This window comes from Vicia villosa, linkage group LG3 (genome assembly GCF_029867415.1).
Source record: "Vicia villosa cultivar HV-30 ecotype Madison, WI linkage group LG3, Vvil1.0, whole genome shotgun sequence".
Taxonomy (NCBI): Eukaryota; Viridiplantae; Streptophyta; class Magnoliopsida; order Fabales; family Fabaceae; genus Vicia; species Vicia villosa.
Window position 1 is genome coordinate 53,013,339 of NC_081182.1, and position 23,693 is coordinate 53,037,031.

The 23,693-nt window shown below is 33.8% G+C and overlaps 2 protein-coding genes and 1 long non-coding RNA gene across 4 annotated transcripts; 1 reads left to right on the top strand and 2 right to left on the bottom strand.

Moving 5' to 3' along the window:
- Nucleotides 1-6,046: 6,046 nt before the first annotated feature.
- LOC131661436 (uncharacterized) lies at nt 6,047-7,726 on the top strand. The gene has a single exon (XM_058930976.1). It carries the CDS (start codon nt 6,295-6,297, stop codon nt 7,573-7,575), a length of 1,281 nt encoding a protein of 426 aa, XP_058786959.1. The 5' UTR covers nt 6,047-6,294; the 3' UTR covers nt 7,576-7,726.
- Nucleotides 7,727-20,993: 13,267 nt separating this feature from the next.
- Nucleotides 20,994-22,415, bottom strand: LOC131655725 (uncharacterized). 2 transcript variants are annotated; one of them, XR_009299862.1, is made up of 4 exons: nt 22,244-22,415; nt 22,015-22,053; nt 21,841-21,923; nt 20,994-21,155 (listed from the first exon to the last, which is right to left on the bottom strand). It is a non-coding gene; the product is annotated as an uncharacterized LOC131655725 (long non-coding RNA). The 2 variants fall into 2 exon arrangements; XR_009299861.1 differs by having other exon boundaries at nt 22,015-22,157.
- A 34-nt stretch (nt 22,416-22,449) lies between these two features.
- On the bottom strand, nt 22,450-23,185 carry LOC131658054 (glutathione S-transferase L1-like). The gene is made up of 4 exons (XM_058927390.1): nt 23,078-23,185; nt 22,892-22,991; nt 22,712-22,788; nt 22,450-22,605 (listed from the first exon to the last, which is right to left on the bottom strand). The coding sequence occupies exons 1-4, from the start codon at nt 23,120-23,122 to the stop codon at nt 22,450-22,452; spliced, it is 378 nt and encodes a 125-aa protein (XP_058783373.1). The 5' UTR covers nt 23,123-23,185.
- Between the last annotated feature and the right edge of the window lie 508 nt (nt 23,186-23,693).

The following is a 23,693-nucleotide window of genomic DNA, read 5'->3' on the forward strand; positions in this document are numbered from 1 at the left end:
TTACTATTTTTCACTAAAAAGTTTTATTACCATAATATAAAGAGAAAATGGGTGATGCATTGACAGTGTAAAAAAGTTTTACACTGTCATCCAATCACGACCATGTATCCTACCAAGTCATACTGTTATTTTTAAATTACTAAGATGACATGGCAGATTGATATATTCTCATTGGATGACAGTGTAAAACTTTTTTACACTGTTAGTGCATCATCATTAAACCCTAATATAAATTATAATTATCACTTTTATACATCTAAAATATTTTAAATAAATTTTTACAATCATACTTATATATGCGTATATTTAATGTATGGTATTTTGTTTTTCCAATTAGTAACATATTGTCTTATCGGATACGAATAGTATCCAATACTCTACTCTATTGTGTCCATACTTTATTGCCTTTGGATGGAAAATTGATAATCCAACGTGTGAAGAGGTTGGGCCCATTTTGTCATCAATATTTGCATCGTAAAATCGAAGCAAACAAACGTGTTTGCGCAATGTTTGGTTCGTTGTTCCTTTATTTCATTGTTCCATTACTGGTTTGTTATGGATGTTCCCCAGTTTCGTATCCTATGTTTTCTTGAGATTTCAATTTTCAGCAAATTTACATCGGCAACACATCAAGCACATAATTCGAAACTAATCACATGAATTCAGTGTTTTAAAAACCGGACCGGTCATCGAACCGGTGAGGGTACTGGGTCACTGGTTTATCGGTCGAACCACTGGGTCACTGGTCGAACCGCACGACCAAACCGGATTAAACCGGATAACTCGGTTGAATAGACCTGTCATTATATAGGTATAAAACCGGTCGAACCGGATGATTCAGTCTCTAAAAAAATATAACTAGCTTTTAAATTTTTTAAAAATATCATATCATAAATTCAAATTTCATAACTTAAATTCAAATTTTAAACAAAGGTATAACACATAACAAAATAGTAAAAAATTACAAAGTCTAATTGCAAACAAAGTCTAATTACAACATAATCTAATTGAATAGTTTATAACAAAATAATTCCAATGTGTACCAAATTTAATTCAAAATAGGATCCTCCTAAAAAGAAAATCAAATAAAATTCAATATGTTTATGCTATTTAACAAAATTTATTAGCAAAGATAACAAATAGACAATAAAGTTTTTAATTCGTCACTAACGAAAAAAACTATGTGAGAATGCTATTTAAGTAATACACTACTAAATATATTACAAAAAAGTTTAAAAGAAATGTTAAAAAAAAATTAAAAAAAAAGTTAAAAAAAAGTTTAAAAAAAAAACAAAAAAAAAAAGCAATTAAACCGCCGGTTTTCCCGGTTTTTCCGGTTTTCCCGGTTTTTACCGGTTTTCACCGGTTCCCACCGGTTTGATGGCATACCCGATCTGACTATTGAACCAGACCGGTTACCAGGCCGGTTCCCGGTTCGACCGGTCCGACCGGCCGGTCCGGTCCGGTTTTTAAAACACTGATGAATTAGAAAATATATCGCTCATTAATTTATTTCATTTTATGCATGGCTTTCATAATTATTTATTGGGTAATGCTAACTTGTGCCCCAATGGCACATGTTAAGAAAATATAAACGGAATGTTTGTATTGAAAAAGTAAATAAATAAATTAACTATGAATTTTTAATTAAATCAATACACAATTTTCAAATCCAAAGTTTCTATATCCAACTCAAATATTCCATTTATAAATTTCTTAACATGTGCCCTTGGGGCACAAGTTAGCATTACCCTTATTTATTTTTAATATATTTGACACCCAATCACCGACTTTCCTACGCAATAATGAATAGAGACAAAAGAACATCGAAGTCAAAATCAACGTTTGCCCATATTTTCAGTACCAAATGAATTGAATAATTAATTTAAGGAAAATCTAATACAAGTTGTGTCTTTCTGGTGCGAAAAGAATCTCAAATGTTTGACTCTTTAAAAAATGGTGATCACTATATTAGAAGTCAGCACTATGAACTACTAGTATACTATTAAACTACATGTAGAAGCTTCTTGAACATTACTAATACCAGCATATCATGAACTACTATACTTTGACGAATCTTCTTGCAATCCATGAATCCAGCTAGAGAAAAATATAATATGATGTTCACACAAGCACACATTTTTTTAACATTTAATTAGTGTATTAATTACTTATTATAATAATTGGCATTTAATTTTGATCTTTCCAGATCAAAAAGTTGTGGAGTAGTTAGCGGAAGTCGTGGACTTGATGCAATAAACAGAGGAGGAAGTGTACCTGCAGACATTCAGATGCTAAAATAAATATCGGTCGTAGATGTAACAAGGTTTAGGATTAGAAAAGTGAATACATGACTCTCCTGCAGCGGAGGATATCTATTGTGAGCCTCCAGCGCTGGGCAAATGGTCTATAATGGATGACTACCAAGATTTCCACGTGCAAGTGGGGGTGAGTAGCACATACTCACTATCCTGGATCAACTGCTCTGTGATCTTAGGAGGCGTGGACAGAGTTGTCTGTTATGAGAGACAATTGATGAAGTGTTCTCGACCGAGAAGCAAGTGGAAAATATGTTCTTCAATAACTTTCACATATTGTGCCAGTGTTTTAGACCGTCCTCAACACGGGCGTGGATAGACCTGTTCGACGTAGGTTAGCTCCAAATCCAGTCCAAAACAATTTTATTTCACAAATTGTTATACAGAACTATGGAGTACATAATTATTTGGAATTTTCCTTTAGAAAATGGGTACTAATTTCCTTAGTAAAAACAAAGAATCTTCACCAAACTATAATCGTTAACAAAGAAAACAAAATCGTGACACAATATTCAATTCACATTTATTTCGTGACATAAGAATTCGTGGACAGTTGAATATTGTTTTTCTAATTAAGTCAGTGAGGGTTTTCGTACAATTATTAACAAAGAGGGACCATTATTAAAGCTTAATTATTTATTAAGATAAGTTCAGCATAATTGAGATGCAATGCTTAGTTTCTTTTGGAATGAATTAATGGAGCTCTTCAATTTTCGTGGTTCAATAAATTCCAAATGTCCACATCATTTGTTTTAAATTTCTCAATATTTAATAAATATTCAATTTCTTCAACTTAATACTTAATAATTTCGAGATTATTAGTATATTTCAACAATATTTATTTATTAATAAGGACCCTTAAAAGGTGAATAGACACTTTGTTTTTTTACTTCACAATGTCGATTTATTCCAACGACACTGTTTAAGGTGAGGAGTTTAAGATTTGGTTTGCTCAACTAGAGAAAGAACAAAAAGATTGGAGGCTTTGGAGTTACACTATTTTGTCAAATGTCGGTGTCCGACACAGTAGTATCTTTTTCCATTTGCATTTGTTGGATCATTTTCTCCCCTTGATTCAATCCAATGGTTATTTGATTCCATCATTATGTATTACCACTCCAGTTAATTACAGTAGAAACTAGAATAATAAATCTTTTATCAAAGTTTCAAATTTAATAGATTAGGTAAAAGGTTCAGATTTAATAAGTTGAAATTCATGAAATTGTTATCAAAGTTTGAATTGTAGGAAATGAAGGAATTGTTTTTATTCTCTCTACGTTCTAAGCTAGGTAGGCAGAGTTTCATAAATATTTTGTCACTTTGCTACCAAACTTATTGAAACTATTGACATGTGAAAGTCGTTGTCTCATGTCAATGAAAATGCTCCAAACAAGGAGTTGTTTGATGGAACCTAGTAAAAATATAAATATAAAATAGTACATCATTCATAGTTTATTGTTTATTCTATCCTACATTTATTGTTATACTAGGTAAATAAATATTAGTTACAAAAGTGATTACTGCTTTTTTAATAGGATGGTAAAATAGATCCAGATTACATGACTAAATTGGGAAATTTACTATGGCTCTTGTTTGATAAAAATAATAGTTATGTGATAAGTTATTCGATAGTTTATAATTGAAATTGATTAATATTTTATAATTTATGTTTGACGACTAATAATTGATAAGTTGATTGAATTGTTTAGTAAATTTAACCGTTTAAGTAATTAATAAATTAAAATGACAAAAAAAACATTTAATATATAATTATTTTATTTAAATTAAAATAAATTATAAAAAGTAGTAGTGGATTTTAGATAAAATAATAAAGATAAAAATAGAAGAAAATAAGATATAAGTTAAAACGCTATTTGAAATAACATATGTAAAATAAACTATAAACGAATAAAATAAATTATAAGTTTGTGATGAAAAAATTGTTGTCAAACAGTTTTTTTATTGTCTTATAATTTTATAAACTATAAGTTGTAAGTTCAAAAGATCTCTTGTCAAATAGAACCTATGATTATAAAATGAATCTTCTTTTCATTTTTAATTATTGGTTTAAAAATTATTTAAAGAATAAAACTAACATGTGCCTCAAGGGCACATGTTAAGAAACCTAAGGATAAAAATTTTGTATTGAAAAATATAATAAGCACATTAATTATTAATTTTTAATTAAAATAATGTATAAATTTAAATTTTTTTCCACATTTAACTCTTAACATGTGTCCAACCCTTATTTAAAATACACGGTAAACAATATACAAGTTAGTTCATTTTTTATATAATTATTTGTTTTTATAAATATTATACTCAATCATTTAATATAGCATTCTATTTACTTCTCTAAACTATAAATAAGAAAATATATTGAAAAAACAATTATTATTATTCCCTCCGTCACAAAATAAATGTCGAATCTGATAAAATTATTTGTTCTAAAATAATTATTATTTTAGTTTTGAATGCAATTTTAATTTTTATCTTCCAATTTTATCATCTAACTAATCCTCTTAATTTATTATTCTGTGACTCTATATTTCTATATTTATGATAATTTGAGTATACCAATAGGAAACAAGAATAGTTTGGTAAAAATTATATTCTCTTTTTTAATTATCACATTTTTTTAATCTGTGTGAAATTACTAACTATGACAATTACTTTAAGACGAAAAGAGTATTGTAGAAACGGCTTTTTACTCTGTTTGGGAGAGGGCTTTTACTTTGGTTCGAGTGCCAAGTAGTATGGAATGTTATAGAAAGTGTGACATTTGTTTCTCTTATATAAGGATCCTCTTCATTTCCTAAAAGAAATTGAGAACACCATTATTATAGTTTTATGTGTATAAAGTTAAATAAACATTAATTATTTGTCACATGTCTTAGATATATGTGTTTTTATACATAAAACTATAGTAATAGAGAAAATGGAGAGACAAAGAAATTAAGAGGATCTTAACCCGGTTCTCTCATGCTATTAGTTGAAGTAAGGATCTACTTCATTTTATAAAAAGAAAGAGGGTACATTAATATAATTTTTATGTAAATTGCACATATTTCTAAGACATACGACATATATTTAATATTTATTTAATTTTATATACACAAAACTAGGGATGGCGGGAAGACTCAAATATATGGGGCCCATCCGCACTCGAACTCGAGTCAACGGGTAAAAATTCGAGTTGACTGAGTTCGGGTGTCGGCCAATATTTTGGGTGTTGATTTGAATAATGTGAAACTCGCACCTAAAACTCGAAACAACACCCGCTTGTACACATGAGTTTTAATATTTGTGAGACTCTATGTTAATTTTGATGAGACAGTATGTTAATTGTGTCCGAACTCAAACTATAGTAAGAGATTCTCAATTTCTTTTAAACTTTTTAGGAAACGAAGGGAATCTCTATTTTACTAGTTGAGAAAAAAAACTCAAAAGTACGTCATTTTTTCTATGAGAGGTTAACTGAAGGAAAATCTCTTACGTTTTACATTGGGTGGACTGTTGAGTGGAACCATCCGAGACCTTTTTCAAAAATTGTAAAATTTCCACAAATCACACCCAATAAAACAAATACATGTAAAAACGAAAGTGAACCTTTCCAGCAAATCTCAAACAAGAAAATACTACACCCCCAGTGCATTAAAAATGAGAGTAAACAGCACGTAAAACCGCGTCTTGGATAGTGAATTCCACCACTATACATACTCTGTCTCCATGCCTCATGTGATGGGTCTCACTTTTCTCTAACCTCCCCACTTTCACAATAAATACTTGCGATCTCACTCTCTGCTACACCTCCCTCTCATGTGCTATCTCCTCAACAACCTATAAAACCATTAACCTCTAATTCCTTACTCTGCCGACCCTTTTTTCACTCTCCCCATCCCATCATATTAGTGTACATACAACAACACTCTCACATACATCTAAACATAGTGTGTTCTTGTGTTTCATTTCACAAATGGCTCCACTACTTCACTTCAACAGCAAAAAACTCCTCCTAATCTCTCTTCTCTTCTTCTTCCTTTTTCTTTCCATCTTTTCCTTCACCACCTCCTCTCAACCTCAACTCAACAGAAAACACTCATCAAACATCAATACAAGAAGAACATTGTTGGAGCTGGAAACTGAACAAGAACAAAAACAAGAATCTGAATCTCAACATCCCATCAAAAAGAAACCTAGTCCCAAAAACCAAACCAAGTTAATCAAACCAAACAACCTCTCAAAAAACCAAACCAAAACAATCAAATCCAATACCACAAACACCCCCTCCAAAAACCAAACAAAACTCACCGACACTACAACCAACCTTAAAAAACTCAACTCCACAATCTTCAAAACCAAGAAACTCAATTCCACATCAAAATCCACCGCCACCAAATCACTGGATCTCATCAAAGCAAGTACCAGCATCACCAAAAACAAAACGACAAAATCCACCGTCACAAAAACAGATCAGCAAGAATCAAAGAAACCAAACAAACCCAACACCAACAAGAAACAAACACCACCTAGTTGGTTGTTCGACGATGAAGACACCGATTTCGTTTCAGATTTCAAAGATCTCCCAATGAGATTCCAACAAACACTAATCCCCGACCTCGAAAAAATCTCCACAACCTCAAAAGCCTACATAACAAAAACCAACAAACAGATCACAAACAATTTCAAACCATACGTCGGCAACAAATACGCACCAACCATCGCAACTCTCCTCTCTTGCACCTGCGTTTTACTCCCACTACTCCTAGCCTCACTTCTCTTCAACAAAATCAAAGCCTATTTCTCTCTCCAAAAGCTCTTAATCTTCATCCAAGCTTATCTATCAATCTACTTCTCCATTCTCTGTTTCTCTTCCTTGATCACTGGCCTCGAACCGTTGAAGTTTTTCTACTCTACTTCGCAGTCCACGTATCTTACCCTGCAGATCATTCAAACACTCGCTTACGTTTTCTACCTTCTGTTACTTCTCATGTACCTTGTTTTGGTTTTCTCGACGGAAAATGGTTTGGGCTCAAAGCTCATGGGCTTGGCCCAAACGTTTGCGGGCTTTTCGGTTGGGCTTCATTATTACATGACGGTGTTTCATAAAGTGGTGTTGCGGCAACCGCCGAAGACTAATTGGAAGATTCACGGGATTTATGCCACGTGTTTTGTTGTGATTTGTGTTCTTGCTACTGCTGAGAGAAGGAAGAAAACTTACTTGGAAGAAGGTGGAGAAGAAGGAAAGAAGAATTAATTAGTTATACTTTTTTTTACAATGCTGTTAATTTTTTTCTTTATCATTTTAATTATTAAATTGGAATTGGATTATCTTAAGAAATATATACCAATGTTGTTAATGTGATGGGATGTAATGTAATGCCGTAAGGCTTTGGCTTGTTATTTAATCACATTCAGATTCGTTACATAAATAAGTTGGGTTATGATTATAATAGTTGTACAATTCATTATATGTTAAAAAGAAATTATGTTGTTGGTTTTGAGTTAGAAGTTAAATTTGTTATGTACTATGTAGAATGTGACTACCTTTTCATTTTATCGTTCTGTTTTCCTTAACATTGTTTTGGATTCCATTTTTTACTAGTTTGTCTGTTAGTCTTATTCACATGTTGATAATGATTTGTTTTCACATTCTTTATTTACAAGGGGTGGCTGTTGGTAACTTGTGATTCAAGTTATTTACAAATTGAAGAATTTTAAGTTTTTTTTCAAATTGAAGTAGAGAGAGAATTAAAGGAAATGGGAGAATTTTAAAGAACAGACTTTTTAAAAGGTTCGTAAAGCTCAAAACCAACTAACTAACTTAACTATCAGTTGTGAATGTTAATTTGTGTTGGATCGCCAACAATTATATTTAAAATTGAATTATCTTCTTATATCATTCTTATTTCAAATTTTTTAAGCTTTTTATTCTATTTAATTCTTTAAGGCCATCAAATTATCTATGATTTAACGGTTTTGTCAGGTTGTCTGTCAATTACAACTCAATTTTGTAATACTCAATTCTCAACCTTTTTTTCATCAATTTGGTCTCTTAGGAAATGATACTTCCTTTTTATGTGTTTACCCTTACCATAACTCATTGGATGATTTGCTAAATCAATTGTTGACTGATTGCTAACTAGCAACTTGATTTTCACACAGTTGTTCATATTCAACTCTTCAAGTAACATCTCCAACCAAAGGGCTTAACATACAACATAGGAGACTGCGACATACTCTGCCCCACTTGAACACAAAGCCATAATTCCTTACTTCTCTGAACTTCGTGAGATGAGTGTTAGTTCAAGAATGAACAGGCAACAAATTGTGCTCTTTCGATCATCTTGATTACCACTCTAAATTGAATCAAAATAGCCATAAAGCTTGGTTTCTATTATTGTGTTTTGATGATTTGGCTTGATCAGGTGGCTGCTTCACATAAGATTCTTCTTCTAGAGGTCCATTGAGGAGGGCTAACTTCACATCAAGTCAGTGCATCTTTCAACCTCTATATGGTGCAATGCTTACAATTAATCTTATAGTTTCACGTCTAACCACTGATACATAGGCTTCATTAAAATAAATTCCAAGCTTTTGAAGAAAATCTTTTTCCACCAACTTGCCTTATTATACTTGGAAATTTCACCACCTGGCTTCAACTTCAACTTGTAAATCCATATGACATCTATTGCTTTCTTACATAAATACTTTACTAGTTCCCGTGTTTCTGTTCTTTTCAATGGATTTAAGCTCTTCATTCATTGCACCTTGTCAATTATCATCTTCCATGCCTTGAACATGATCAATAGGTTCTAATTCAACCATCACAACTTCTTCAATTAGGTCACCATTTTTTCTTATGGCTTGATCAAAAAACCTCTCATAATCATTAATCTAATTAATTGAGTTTAGACTCTTGTTGATCTTCTCACTTTCTAAGGTTGTGCATGCTCAGTCTCCACTTCTTCGTCATCATCGTGAAGAGTGATTATGATGTGGATTCAACCTTCACCTTTTTGGATTAAATTACTTGGAATTTTCAAAAACCACATCATAGGATGTGGTTCTTGAATGAATTGAATATTCTCATCATAATCACATACTTGGTAACGGTACAAGTATATTTGTAAAGGATCCATAGAAGGCAACTCGAGATTCATAAAGGGCGGGAAGATAACACACATCATCCAAAGTATGGTTCCTTTTATTTGAAAATCAAATAGAATTATATATAATAACAAGGCACTAAATGCCTAGATACAACAGAAAATGCTGACAAACAACACAAGGATTTTCGAAAACAATCGGTAAAACAAAACTAACTAAAAACAACTAAAAGAAAAAAAACATCAAGAGAAGCCTACCAAAAATATGATAAAACCAATACAATATAGGGAGTCACTACTACAAATTTGACATATAATAGCATAAAATTAATAGCGCTTTTTAGTAAAGCGCTACTAAAAATTTCAATCAGAGACCAATAATAGCACTTATTTGTCGGTCGCTATTATAAGCTACTAACTAAAATAAATAAAATAAATAATAAATGATTTTATTAGCGCTTTTGGATGACACGCTATTGTCAGGGACCCTTTGTTAGCACTTTTGTTGAAACGCTATCATATCATAGGACCGAGTTATTTTTAATTAAATATTTTTTGTTTGACCCTTTTCTTGATCTCCCCAAACACAAAAACAGCTTCACACATACAACTCACTTCTACCCTATTCTTCTATACGCCGTACTCGGAAACCCCTCTCCATCGAAACCCAACCTCCGTTCATCAATTCATAAACCCTAAAAGCAAGATTGATTGAACTCCAAACTTAAAAATCCCAATTTTTTTTATTGAAACCGTAAATCTCGACGAAACCCTTAATTCGAAAATCAATTGGTTTGTTTCCAGAAATTAATTGAAAACCTTGAACCATCTTCGTTCATCGACAATGCTCTTTGTAGTTGGATATACCTCAAATATTTCTGAAGAATATTCTCCAAATTAGAAGAAAGCTCAACCCTATCTTTCTTATGCTTCCTTATTAACGCATTTGATCAATCGGAGTTGAAACTCACAATACACGGCGGTGACTCTTGTTTGTATGAGCAATTGCAAGGCTTTCCATGTTGCGATACAAGAGTCTCTCTCACACTGGAATTTGTTCTTCTTTCTAATATTATAGTGAAGCAGCAGTCTTTTCAGTTCAGCAAGGGGAACGTGACAAGGTAATTATTCATTATTGTATTGTAAATTTGATGAAAATCAATGTGTGTGTTAAATTGTAGATGTTAAGAATGGAGAAGATTCTAAACTCTTTGGTGAAAGGTCCTCCCTGTACCGAATTTTTTGTGAAAATATAAGTTGGGTAAAATTGGAAAGTGTTTATAAAGGTTGTGATATTGCTTTTATTTCTTTTGTTAAGTTTATGATTTTGTAAAACAAGAATCTTCTAATCTAACTTGTCTTGCTAGTCTTAGAAAGGTAAAACCCAGGAGCACCACAAAGAGTAACTAGCTAGGTCCCCCCCAACCAAAGATCTACAAAGAACATCACTAATTTCCACTGACCAACAAGAACACATCCAAAATAGGCCGAAGATAGGGTTCATAGTTTCCAGTTTATCACAACTTACACCCAATCATCACAACATGCGCCCATTTATTACAACGTGCACCCGTTATCTGTATCATTCACCCTTTGGTCAAATCACTCGCCTTATGGGCTTAGATAAAATTAATTGTTGTCCACTAACAAAACATGGGTATTGATGTGTCATAGAGAACTGACAGTATGAAAGCTCTGTCAAATAGGTAAAGCCATGTTCTCCTGAAGAATAGGGGAAATAACAACTCCACGCTCCTAAGAGGAGCAGAATAACCGTCCCATGGGTCCAAGGGTCCAAGCCCAATCAATCTCTATAAATACCTCAACCAATGGGTTGAGAGAGGATATTCAATTCATTCATAAACCACATAGATACATAAGTTATTACCATCCCTTCATGATCTTACTTTACACCAACAACCTAAAACTCTCGAACAATTATTACTTTTAGCAAATAGAATTGGTGCCCATTAAGAGGCCCCCAATAACACTAACACGGGCCACCATTGCATTATAAGGTCAAGTTGCTATCATCATCTTCATCTCCTCCACCAAATATGAACCTGCCATATCTTTCAATTGTAAGCTTAGAGTGCTCCTAGGAGGGGGAATTTGGTGTTACGAAATTATTCGATTATTTTTGCATATGAATATCTCTTTTATTTTTTTGGTTTAAGAATGGATGAAATGCAAAAAATTAATATGCGGAAAAGTAAATAACACATAGATATATTTTGGTTCAACTTTCAAAACAAGAGTACTCCAATCCCCTCATAACCCGCGAAAGATTTTCACTATTGTTAGATATTTGTATAAGCCTACCACTAAAAACTTCTCTTACAATCTTCTAACAACAACAAAGAAGCACATCACTTCCTTGATTTCCAAGAATTCCAACAACAGTGATAGACTTTGAATCACTGCGATTCAAATGACCTTCAAACAAATATAAAGACAACCCTCCCTATTTGAAAACACTTGTAGAAATAATAACCACTTACAAACAAAAATACCATATAGTTGGTGAATAATATACAAGAAACTGATAAAATTTAGTACAGACAGACTTTGCAGCAAACTTGATAAAATTAAGAGTTTTGCTACTTTTTTGATATATTGACAATCCAGTATTCTCCTTCAGTGAACAAATCAAGATGGTATAAACATTTAAGTGCTTAAGTGTTTTCTCTAAACTTTTTCACATCTGAATGGAAATTATGCAGGAAAAAGTTTTCTGTTAATATTTACAGACACTTGAAAATTATTCATGAAGTAGGTGATTTTGAATTTGAAAAGTCCTTCTATTTATAATGAACCATGTACTTCTTAAAATATCAAAGAACGTCATTGGAGCATTGAAAATGGAAGAAGTGAAAACCTGAGAAGAATGCTTTAGAAGCCTTTAATCTAAGATGAGCTACAATATAGACCTCGAGTAAGCAAAAATAGGACTTAGAATTGACATTGCAATGTAAACTCCAACCATCATGCCTTTAGTGATGCTTGGAATTTGACTTGATATAGCCATCCAATAAGATGAGGTAAAAGAACATGAATTTAGATTGATTATAAATTATAAAATCTCATAAAGAAAGTCCAATGAAGAAGTAAAATGATCAAATAAATCTATTTATATATTTCACTGAACTTTTGAACTATAGAATAGAATATCATAGAAAGTAAGTTCACAAAATCATGTTTTGTTTTTAGAATAACATAGAACCAAAATAGGATTAGTTTCAAATTTTCCACACCCAGGACTTCCATTACAAATTCACACCCAGGAATTCCATCACAATTCCATTTAAATGATTTTTGACTGAGGTACTTTACGAATAACACGATTCAACAACATCACAACAATGTTTGGGCTTTTCACACCCTATCTCACTCATGTTATCACTTCACCCTCTAATTGATCTGTCACAACAAGTTGTTGAGATTTTGCAAATGAAATTAATATTATATAAACTCTACGTAACTAAAATTATTGTTTTCTTTTAATTTATCAGCACGGATACTGGTTTCTATCAGTATGCTAAGTGTATAAAAAAGTTACTATTATAAAGAAATATTTACCATAGAATGCTCATGAGGAATTGCAGAAGTAGCAGTAAAGATAAAAGAAAGAACAACTCCATATATACTACAATTAGAATGGAGACAAACTCCATTCACATTTCAATTTAAAATTTAAAATTTAAATCAAGGTATAGAACAATATATGAAGAAATTTCATGAAGCTCCACATACCATGTGAGCAGACCATTTCATGAAGCTCAAAATACTTGAGCAGACCATCTTCTGCTTAAAAGGTAAGTCCATTGTCGGCATGAGTTATGCTCCTCCCGAAAAATTACATTGTCACCGAAAAGTATGCCCTTCCCTTCCCTCGTCACCGCATGTAGCGATCCAATTTTTGTGTGACTTTTTCTTATAAGCTCCAGAAACACATCAAAAACAAAAACTACAATAAAACATTGTTCATGTACTGAACCGAAGTGCGCAGTGGTTATACCAAATATAACAAATGCTGAATTGAATTTGTTCTGCGACAGTTATGAGTCATACAAACTTCCTTTTGTTAATTGAAGCTTATTATTACAGTAAAATTTTATTTAGATGTGATTCTCTATAGAGTGGACTAAAGGACTTTGTTACCGCATATAAGTGTTGATAATAAAAGTCATAAAAACTAAGGATACATACCAGAATCTACAAGCTGACAATAACTACTACCAATGAAACCACTGATATTATAAAGCTTGGTAAGAAGTAAGGATACCTAACCCGATAAAAGATCCACAATTTTTTTCCATATACCGGAAGAGGGTTAGTTGGTATATCACAAGTGTTAGTGTTAGAACAAGATTTGTTCTGATCAATATTCTTAGTTTTGATGATAACAAGGATATGAATTTTGTGTGAGATAATGTGGTACTCTAATACATTGCAATTTCCCTTTCAGGAAATATATAAAGAGTATGCACAAATCAGCGCTCAGAAGCTTTGTCTCAGAAGGTTCAGCATGCAACATCAGAACATGGTCTGGCAAGACATCAGAAGATGGTCAAGGCAGAATCAGAACATGGGTCTATGGAAGCATCAGAAGAACTTGAGATCAGAAGCAGAAGCACTGAAGTTCTCATGGTATCACGCTCAGAAGCACTTCAAGGTCAGAAGACAAGAAGATGCTTTGCACCAAGCTGTTTGACTCGGATGATATTCAAACGTTGTATACACAAACATAAGATCAGAAGAAAGTACAGGTGGCAGGCTACGCTGACTGACAAAAGGAACGTTGGAAGCTATTAAAGGCAACGTCAGTAGACACAGCGTGAACAAGGCTCGAGGTAGTTGACAAAAGCATGAAACATTAAATGCAATGCTTTACGGAATACGCAAAGCATTAAATGCTCCCAACGGTCATCTTCTCAAGTGCCTATAAGTATGAAGTTCTGATGAGAAGCAAAGTTACCGAATCTGCTGATAATTAACTTGCTGAAACGCTGTTCAACTCAAAGCTCAGAAACTTCATCTTCATCAAAGCTCACTACATTGCTGTTGTAATATATTAGTGAGATTAATCTTAAACGTTAAGAGAAATATCACTGTTGTGATTATAGCTTTTCAGAAGCAATTGTAATACTCTTAGAATTGATTACATTAATTTGTAAGTAACTAGAGTGATCAAGTGTTGATCAGGATACTCTAGGAAGTCTTAGCTTGTGTCTAAGCAGTTGTAATTAAAGTGATCACGTGGTGGTCAGGATACTCTAAGAAAGTCTTAGCTTGTGTCTAAGCATTTGTTCCTAGAGTGATCAGGTTGTGATAAGGAAACTCTAGAAGACTTAGTCGTGGGCTAAGTGGAAAACCATTGTAATCTGTTGCGATTAGTGGATTAAATCCTCAGGTGAGGTAAATCACTCCGTGGGGATGGACTGGAGTAGTTTGGTTAACAACGAACCAGAATAAAAATAATTGTGCAATTTATTTTTATCGTCCAAGTTTTTAGACTACACTTATTCAAACCCCCCCTTTCTAAGTGTTTTTCTATCCTTCAATTGGCATCAGAGCGTCGGTTCTAAGGTGCAAGCACCTAACCGTGTTTAGAAAAGATTCAGGAAGAGAAAAACGCTTCAGTAAAAGATGGCTGGTGAAATTCCAACAGATCCACCTGCATCTACATCTAGCTCTGCTGAGCAATACAATGGTAACAATGGTTATACTAGACCACCAGTATTTGATGGTGAAAACTTTGAATACTGAAAAGATAAACTGGAAAGTTACTTTCTTGGTCAAGATGGTGAATTATGGGATCTTCTGATGGATGGTTACAAACATCCAGTGAAAGCCAGTGGCGTAAGGCTTACAAGGCAAGAAATGGATGATGATCAAAAGAAGCTTTTCAAGAATCATCATAAATGTAGGACTGTTTTGCTGAATGCTATCTCTCATGCTGAGTATGAGAAGATATCTAACAGGGAAACTGCCCATGATATATATGAGTCATTGAAAATGACCCATGAGGGAAATGCTCAAGTCAAGGAGACTAAAGCTCTTGCTCTAATCCAGAAATATGAAGCTTTCAAGATGGAGGATGATGAAAACATTGAGAAGATGTTCTCAAGATTTCAAACGCTAACTGCTAGATTAAGAGTTCTAGATAAAGGCTACACCAAGGCTGATCATGTAAAAAAGATTATCAGAAGCTTACCCAGAAGATGGGGTCCAATGGTGACTGCATTCAAGATTGCCAAGAATCTGAATGAAGTTTCTTTGGAAGAGCTTATCAGTGCCTTGAGAAGCCATGAAATAGAGCTGGATGCAAACGAGCCTCAGAAGAAAGGTAAGTCTATTGCATTAAAATCTAATGTTAAAAAATGCACTAACGCTTTTCAGGCTAGAGAAGAAGATCCTGAAGAATCAGAATCTGAAGAAGAAGATGAACTGTCCATGATCTCCAGAAGGGTAAACCAACTCTGGAAGAGCAAGCAAAGGAAGTTCAGAGGCTTCAGAAGCTCAAAGAGATTTGAACGAGGAGAATCTTCTGGTGACAGAAGATCTGACAAGAAGAAGGCTGTCTGCTATGAGTGCAATGAGCCTGGACATTACAAGAACGAGTGTCCAAAACTTCAGAAGGAGAATCCCAAGAAGAAGTTTCATAAGAAGAAAGGTCTTATGGCAACATGGGATGATTCTGAATCAGAATCAGAATCAGACTCTGAAGGAGAGCAGGCCAACTTCGCGCTGATGGCTACAGAAGATGATGGATCAGAATCTACATCAGAATCAGATTCTGAAGAGGTATTTTCTGAACTATCTAGAGAAGAGTTAGTTTCCAGTTTAACAGAACTTCTGGAACTCAAGGCTCATCTTAGTATCAAATACAAAAAGATGAAGAAGCAGTTTGAATTTGAAACTAAGAAGCTGGAAGTGGAAAATTCTGAACTGAAAGAAAAAGTTTTAAATCTATCCAAAGATAGTGGATCTCCTTCTGAAACAGAAAAATTCATTCCTAGCATGAATCATATTCTGAAAGAATATGACTCGAGCTTCAGAAAGTTCTTATCTAGAAGTATTGGCAGAAGTCATCTTGCTTCTATGATATATGGTGTTTCTGGAAACAGAAGGTTTGGTTTTGGCTATGAGGGTGATACCTCACATAAATTTGAACCTATTGATGATCTGAAGATCACATACAAGCCATTGTATGATCAGTTCAAATATGGCCATGCACATGATATTAGGCTCACTTCACATGCACAGAAGTTTAACACTGTTCACACCAAGAAGCATGTGACACATCCTAAGAAATATCATGCTGACAAACCTAAAGAATATCATGCTGTTCCTCCTGTTAAATATTTTGCTAAACCCAAGTTCAATCAGAACTTGAGGAGAACTAACAAGAAAGGACCCAAGAAATTGTGGGTACCTAAGGAGAAGATAATTTCTGTTGCAGATATCCTTGGCGGCAAAGAGGACAAAAAGCAAAATGTCATGGTACCTGGACTCTGGGTGCTCGCGACACATGACGGGAAGAAGGTCTACATTCCAAGACCCGGTGCTTAAGCCAGGTGGAGAAGTCAAGTTTGGAGGAGATCAGAAGGGCAAAATCATTGGTTCTAGAACCATAAGCCTTGGTAACTCTCCTTCCATAACTAATGTACTTCTTGTAGAAGGATTAGCTCATAACTTATTGTCCATAAGTCAATTAAGTAACAATGGTTATGACATAATCTTTAATCAAAAGTCTTGCAAGGCTGTAAGTCAGAAGGATGGCTCAATCCTATTTACAGGCAAGAGAAAGAACAACATTTATAAGATTGATCTTTCTGATCTTGAGAAGCAGAAGGTGACTTGTCTTTTGTCTGTTTCTGAGGAGCAATGGGTCTGGCACAGAAGATTAGGACATGCTAGTTTGAGAAAGATTTCTCAGATTAACAAACTAAATCTGGTCAAAGGACTCCCAAATATGAAATACAAATCAGATGCTCTTTGTGAAGCATGTCAGAAGGGCAAGTTCTCCAAACCTGCATTCAAGTCTAAGAATGTTGTCTCTTCCTCAAGGCCGTTAGAACTCTTGCACATTGATCTGTTTGGCCCAGTCAAAACAGCATCTGTCAGAGGAAAGAAATATGGATTAGTCATCGTTGATGATTATAGCCGCTGGACATGGGTAAAGTTCTTAAAACACAAGGATGAGTCTCATTCAGTGTTCTTTGAATTCTGCACTCAGATCCAATCTGAGAAAGAGTGCAAAATCATAAAGGTCAGAAGTGATCATGGTGGCGAATTTGAGAACAGATTCTTTGAGGAGTTCTTCAAAGAAAATGGTATTGCCCATGATTTCTCTTGTCCTAGAACTCCACAGCAAAATGGAGTTGTAGAGCGAAAGAATAGGACTCTACAAGAAATGGCCAGAACCATGATCAATGAAACCAATATGGCTAAGCATTTCTGGGCAGAAGCAATAAACACTGCGTGTTATATTCAGAATAGAATCTCTATCAGACCTATTCTAAATAAGACTCCTTATGAATTGTGGAAGAACAGAAAGCCCAACATTTCATATTTCCATCCTTTTGGATGTGTATGTTTTATTCTGAATACTAAAGATCATCTTGGTAAGTTTGATTCTAAAGCACAAAAGTGTTTCCTTCTTGGATATTCTGAACGCTCTAAAGGCTACAGAGTATACAATACTGAAACATTGATTGTAGAAGAATCAATCAATATCAGGTTTGATGATAAGCTTGGTCTTGAAAAACCAAAGTAGTTTGAGAATTTTGCAGATTTTGATATTGATATATCAGAAGCAGTAGAACCAAGAAGCAAAGCTGCAGAAGCTGGCAGTCTCAGAAGCAATGGATCAGAAGATCAAGTTGCTGCTTCTTTAGAGAATCTCAGGATTTCTGAAGAACCAACAGTCAGAAGATCACCTAGACTCACATCTGCTCACTCAGAAGATGTCATTATTGGAAAGAAAGATGATCCTATCAGAACAAGAGCATTCCTCAAGAACAATGTTGAATGTCAATTAGGTCTGGTTTCTCTGATCGAGCCAACTTCTGTTGATCAAGCTCTAGAAGATACAGACTGGATAATTGCCATGCAAGAAGAGTTAAATCAGTTTACAAGGAATGATGTTTGGGATCTTGTTCCAAGACCTAAAGGATTCAATATTATAGGAACAAAATGGGTTTTCAGAAACAAGCTGAGTGAGAAAGGTGATGTGGTAAGAAACAAAGCCAGACTGGTGGCTCAGGGTTATTGTCAGCAAGAAGGAATTGACTATACAGAAACCTTTGCACCAGTGGCCAGGTTAGAATCTATTCGTCTATTAATTTCTTTTGCCACTCAACACAACATCACTCTTTATCAGATGGATGTTAAGAGTGCCTTCTTAAATGGTTACATAGAAGAAGAAGTTTATGTCCATCAACCTCCTGTTTTTGAAGACTCCATGTCTCCAAATCATGTTTTTAAATTAAAGAAATCATTATACGGATTGAAACAAACTCCTAGAGCTTGGTATGAACGTTTGAGTTCTTTCCTTTTGGAAAATGGTTTCACTAGAGGAAAAGTGGACACTACTCTCTTCTGTAAAACATTTAAAAAGGATATTTTAATTTGTCAAACATATGTTGATGATATTATCTTTGGAACATCTAATGCTACACTTGGAAAGAAGTTTGCTGAGTCTATGCAGGCTGAGTTTGAGATGAGCATGATGGGTGAACTCAAGTATTTCCTTGGGATTCAAATCAACCAAACTTCTGATGGAACCTATGTTCATCAAACGAAGTATGTGAAAGAACTTCTGAAGAAGTTTAATCTTTCTGAAAGTAAAGAAGCCAAAACTCCTATGCATCCAACATGTGTCCTAGGTAAGGACGAGGTAAGTAAGAAGGTAGATCAGAAGTTGTACAGAGGTATGATTGGATCTCTTCTTTACCTAACTGCTTCTAGACCTGACATTCTCTTCAGTGTTTGTTTGTGTGCTAGATTCCAATCAGATCCAAGAGAATCTCATTTAACTGCGGTTAAGAGAATTCTGAGGTATCTGAAAGCACTAGTACAAAAATGTTAATTTACACCCGTTTTTTATTAAATTTACACCCATTATTTTTAATAAAAATCGGGTGTATATCCACAGGGTGAGAAATGTCTAACGAATTTACACCCGTTTTACACCCGTTTAAAACGGGTGTAAATACGTTTGTAATTACTCCCTATTTTAAAAATATCGGGTGTAAATACGTTCTACGTTACACCCTATTTTAACAAAAATCGGGTGTAATTGGGCGTAATTACGTTTTTAATTACACCCTGTTTTAATAAAAATCGGGTGTAATTGAGCGGGAATTACGTTTTTAATTACACCCTGTTTTAATAAAAATCGGGTGTAATTGAGCGGGAATTACGTTTTTAATTACACCCTGTTTTAATAAAAATCGGGTGTAATTGAGCGTAATTACGTTTTTAATTACACCCTGTTTTAATAAAAATCGGGTGTAATTGGGCGTTATTACGTTTTTAATTACACCCTGTTTTAATAAAAATCAGGTGTAATTGGGCGTAATTACGTTTTAATTACACCCTGTTTTTATAAAAATCGGGTGTAATTGGGCGTAATTACGTTTTAATTACACCCTGTTTTTATAAAAATCGGGTGTAAATACGTCATTTATGAATGAACAATTATATCTATTTTCACCCTATTTCATATACACCATTTAGTTATATTTCATTTTCAATCATAATATTGCAAATACTATAAAATCATACACATAAAAATTATATTTTAACTAAGTCAAAATATTTTTAATATTAACCAAAAAGTATACAAAATCATGTACAATCATAATATTTCAAGTATTATAAAATCATACACATAAAAATTATATTTTAACTAAGTCATAACACTTTCTTCATATATAATTTTACGCCATGCTTGACGGTTAGCTTCGGTGTTCTCTAGTCCAATTGAATCCAACCGCTTTCCACATGTAGCATTGGATTCATCCATGGCCAAAATACCACGCCCTGGAGAAGCAATTGTTTTTTGTATGCAAAAAAACAAGACACGAGAAATTATTACAAGAAAGTGTTATTACAAGAAAGGGCCACATGTATCAATGGTAATCATACCGCGGTTTTGACGAATCTAACCATGACTCTAATACCACTTGTTGGGCAGTTCGGAAAGCGCCGAAAGTGTCAATGATGATAAACATTCAGGTTCTAAGAGACTTTTATACTGCATATCCACCAAAAAAATCATTTATTTATTTCATGCCATACACATCTTTCATGGGAAAGCACTTGCGAAGTTGTGCCAGACCAGAGTCAACATCCCAGAGTGAAATCGAAATCATACCCTGATATATCACATGGATAATATAAGTATCACAAATGGAATTTATATGATCCATAAACTAGTAATGAAGACATACCAGGCATGCTACAGCACTAGTCCTCCCGTGTTCCTCGTGCTTGAAAAGCCAATCTTCAAAATAGCTGCTTAAGCAATGTTTTTAAAAGAATCACATACCACAGTTAAAGAAATACTTTTAAAGACAGACTGACAAAATTCCAGTGTCACACCTGCAGCTTATCCATGAACAATGCAATTCGAAGAGCATTGGGATATTCTTCAAACTTCAAATAAATTGAATAGGCAAGATCCAGAACTTTCATGTCATTCGGTTCAGGAAGGTATCTGTATAAATACAAATTAAAAATAAAATAAAATATTGCTTGTAAGTCAGAGAGAGAGGGAGTCAGCCTAACGAAGTTCAAACAAGACAAAAAATTAAAAGCCTAAGACTGCAACACCTGATTTATCAAGCAAAATGGTGCTTATAAACTAAAAACTTTCCTCTTAAAGAAAAGTGCAAACTATTCATAACCCATTACAGCACAAACTCCATCCAATCAAATTTCAAAATTTAAAAGCTTGAGAGTCATGCCAATGACAATACAAACTTATCATTTCAGTCTACTCTGCCACAAAAACAAAGTACCACTACCATCTTCAAACATCAGCCATAAAAGTATTAAAAGGTCCAACTGTTGGTCTAGCTTAGCCAACAACAATTCTCATTCATAAACAACCGGACCATTTTATCGCTTTGACCTTGGAAAAGTCCAAGAGGATAACCCGCATCAGTTAATTTTGAAATTATTAAACTATCAACTTCTAACAATTTGGAAATAAATAATAAGTACACCGTAGAAATTGGATGTTAAAAATTATTTGGGATTGTGAAACAAATACAAAATCTTCAAATCACAAGATAAAATGTTTATTATTGAAAATAACCATTCTTTTCTCTTTATCTATAACTGTTTTGAACTCTGATTTCTTTTAAAACCTGCATAAATTGAGGTCTGTTTGCACTTACCTAGCTGAACTGGTGAGATACAGGCAAGTCCTCTTAAAATTTGTTTTGTCTATATATTCATTCAACATGTCAAGGTCCTCAACCTAATATTAAACATCAGTTACATGAAAACAACATTCAGTTCATCATCTGAAGTAGTTGAGTAACAAACTAAAAAAGGATCTTACATGTTACCTCCATTAAAAGGTCAACAGCTTCAGGCTCAGAGTTGTACTGCAACAATTACAAATTAGTCAACTCAAAAGTTATCAAAACTTAACAGCCATCATCTAACACATCATTTTCTGTATAGTTGAGAACAATGTGTTTTGTATTTCCTACATTCATATGAAAAGACACTATATAAGAATGTGAGGAATTACGTGATTGATTAAGATCAGAGCAAAGAAAGTGTGTTACTCACAAATTTGGATCTTCTTCCATTATCCACTTCCAGTCAACCGATTCCACCTTTTTCGATTTTGTAGACACTCCTTTCAGTTTATTTTCTCGGCGTCTCGAGCTCGACCGGACTCGCCTTCACACTATCATCGCCCTTCCCAATTTCACCTTCATTGCCCACCAGAGAAGCAACTAAATCCTCAGAACTACTATTCACATTCCTCTGCCTCAATTCACCAAAATATTAAATAAATAAGATTTTACTGCATGATCTACCTCAATCCATGCCGCCAATTTAGGTCTGCCCAATGTAATGTCATAATTTTTCACTTCCACTAGAAAAGGTTGAAATCTTTCCATAAAAGGAGCATATGCTATATCCACCTGAAATATTCGAAACTTTTGACAACTTCAATTCAGTCTGAAAATACACTAGCAATGTACACTATGTATTGCCATTGCTACAAATCAAGCAGATAAGTATACTCACCAAACTAAATTGGCCAAGGAAGAAAGGTCCATTATCATACTTGGAGAGAACATTCTCAATGTAATCAAAAGCAGTATCTAATGAAGCAAGCAACATCAAATTCAAACTTTCACATTCATTTTACTATTTCTCTATTTATATGTAACAAAACAACATTGAAGAAAGAAAGTGTCAATTTACCAGCCTCATTCACATCTCCTTTAAAAGAAGAAACAACTGTCTTGTAAAAGGTATCTGTGTAAGATAGAATTTCTTCAGTAAACTCCTTATCAGGAGAATCCTATTTATCAGAGACAGTAAACCTTTTTAGTTCACATTTTGAACCTGAAAGTAAACATCAAAAGTGAAGATAAAAATGTATCTTACATTGGGAAAAAGGGAAGGTCCTTCAAAGTGAGTATCAATATACATTTTGAACCTTGATGTTTAGCCAATATGTCACACAAACTTTGTTGTTGTTACTTCCAAGAAAATCGCAGGCACTCCATGCTGCCGAGTTTTGAGGCATAAAGTTTTTATCGCGATGAAGATATATATCACTACGAATACAAAGCAAACAATAACTATGAATTTGGAGTTATACAACAAAAAAATTTCTTATTATTAATATTGGATCATTCCTGGATGGTCTCTGGTGTTGTTCCAGGCCAAGGTGCACTTCCATATCATAATTTGGAGCATCGACCTCCTCACCTAATCAAAAACTCAACAAAGCGCAGAATCACACCAGCTTTTATAACCTTCTCAATCGGTGGGCTACATTCTGATAAAACATAAAAAATGTCAACCAAATGTCCCTTAACAAATAGTATATAAGAACTTAACATGATAAAAAAATTATACATAGGATAATATCTAACCAATTGAAAGCAACTTCCAAAACTGAGTAGTTGCTTCAAACTGCATGTTATTATCATCAGTCCAAATTTCTGTAACCAAGGATGGAAGGTGTTCCAACTGCAGAAAGATATAAACATACAAA

What these genes read in the sequence shown, in the direction of transcription:
- LOC131661436 (XM_058930976.1), top strand. Translation starts at nt 6,295, where the DNA reads ATGGCTCCACTACTTCACTTCAACAGCAAAAAACTCCTCCTAATCTCT.
- LOC131658054 (XM_058927390.1), bottom strand. Translation starts at nt 23,122, where the DNA reads ATGTATATTGATACTCACTTTGAAGGACCTTCCCTTTTTCCCAAT. An exon ending in AGGAGATGTGAATGAGGCTG is followed by an intron (nt 22,789 to 22,891) that starts GTAAATTGACAC and finishes TTGCTTCATTAG; the next exon opens with ATACTGCTTTTGATTACATT. An exon ending in TCCTTGGCCAATTTAGTTTG is followed by an intron (nt 22,606 to 22,711) that starts GTGAGTATACTT and finishes CGAATATTTCAG; the next exon opens with GTGGATATAGCATATGCTCC.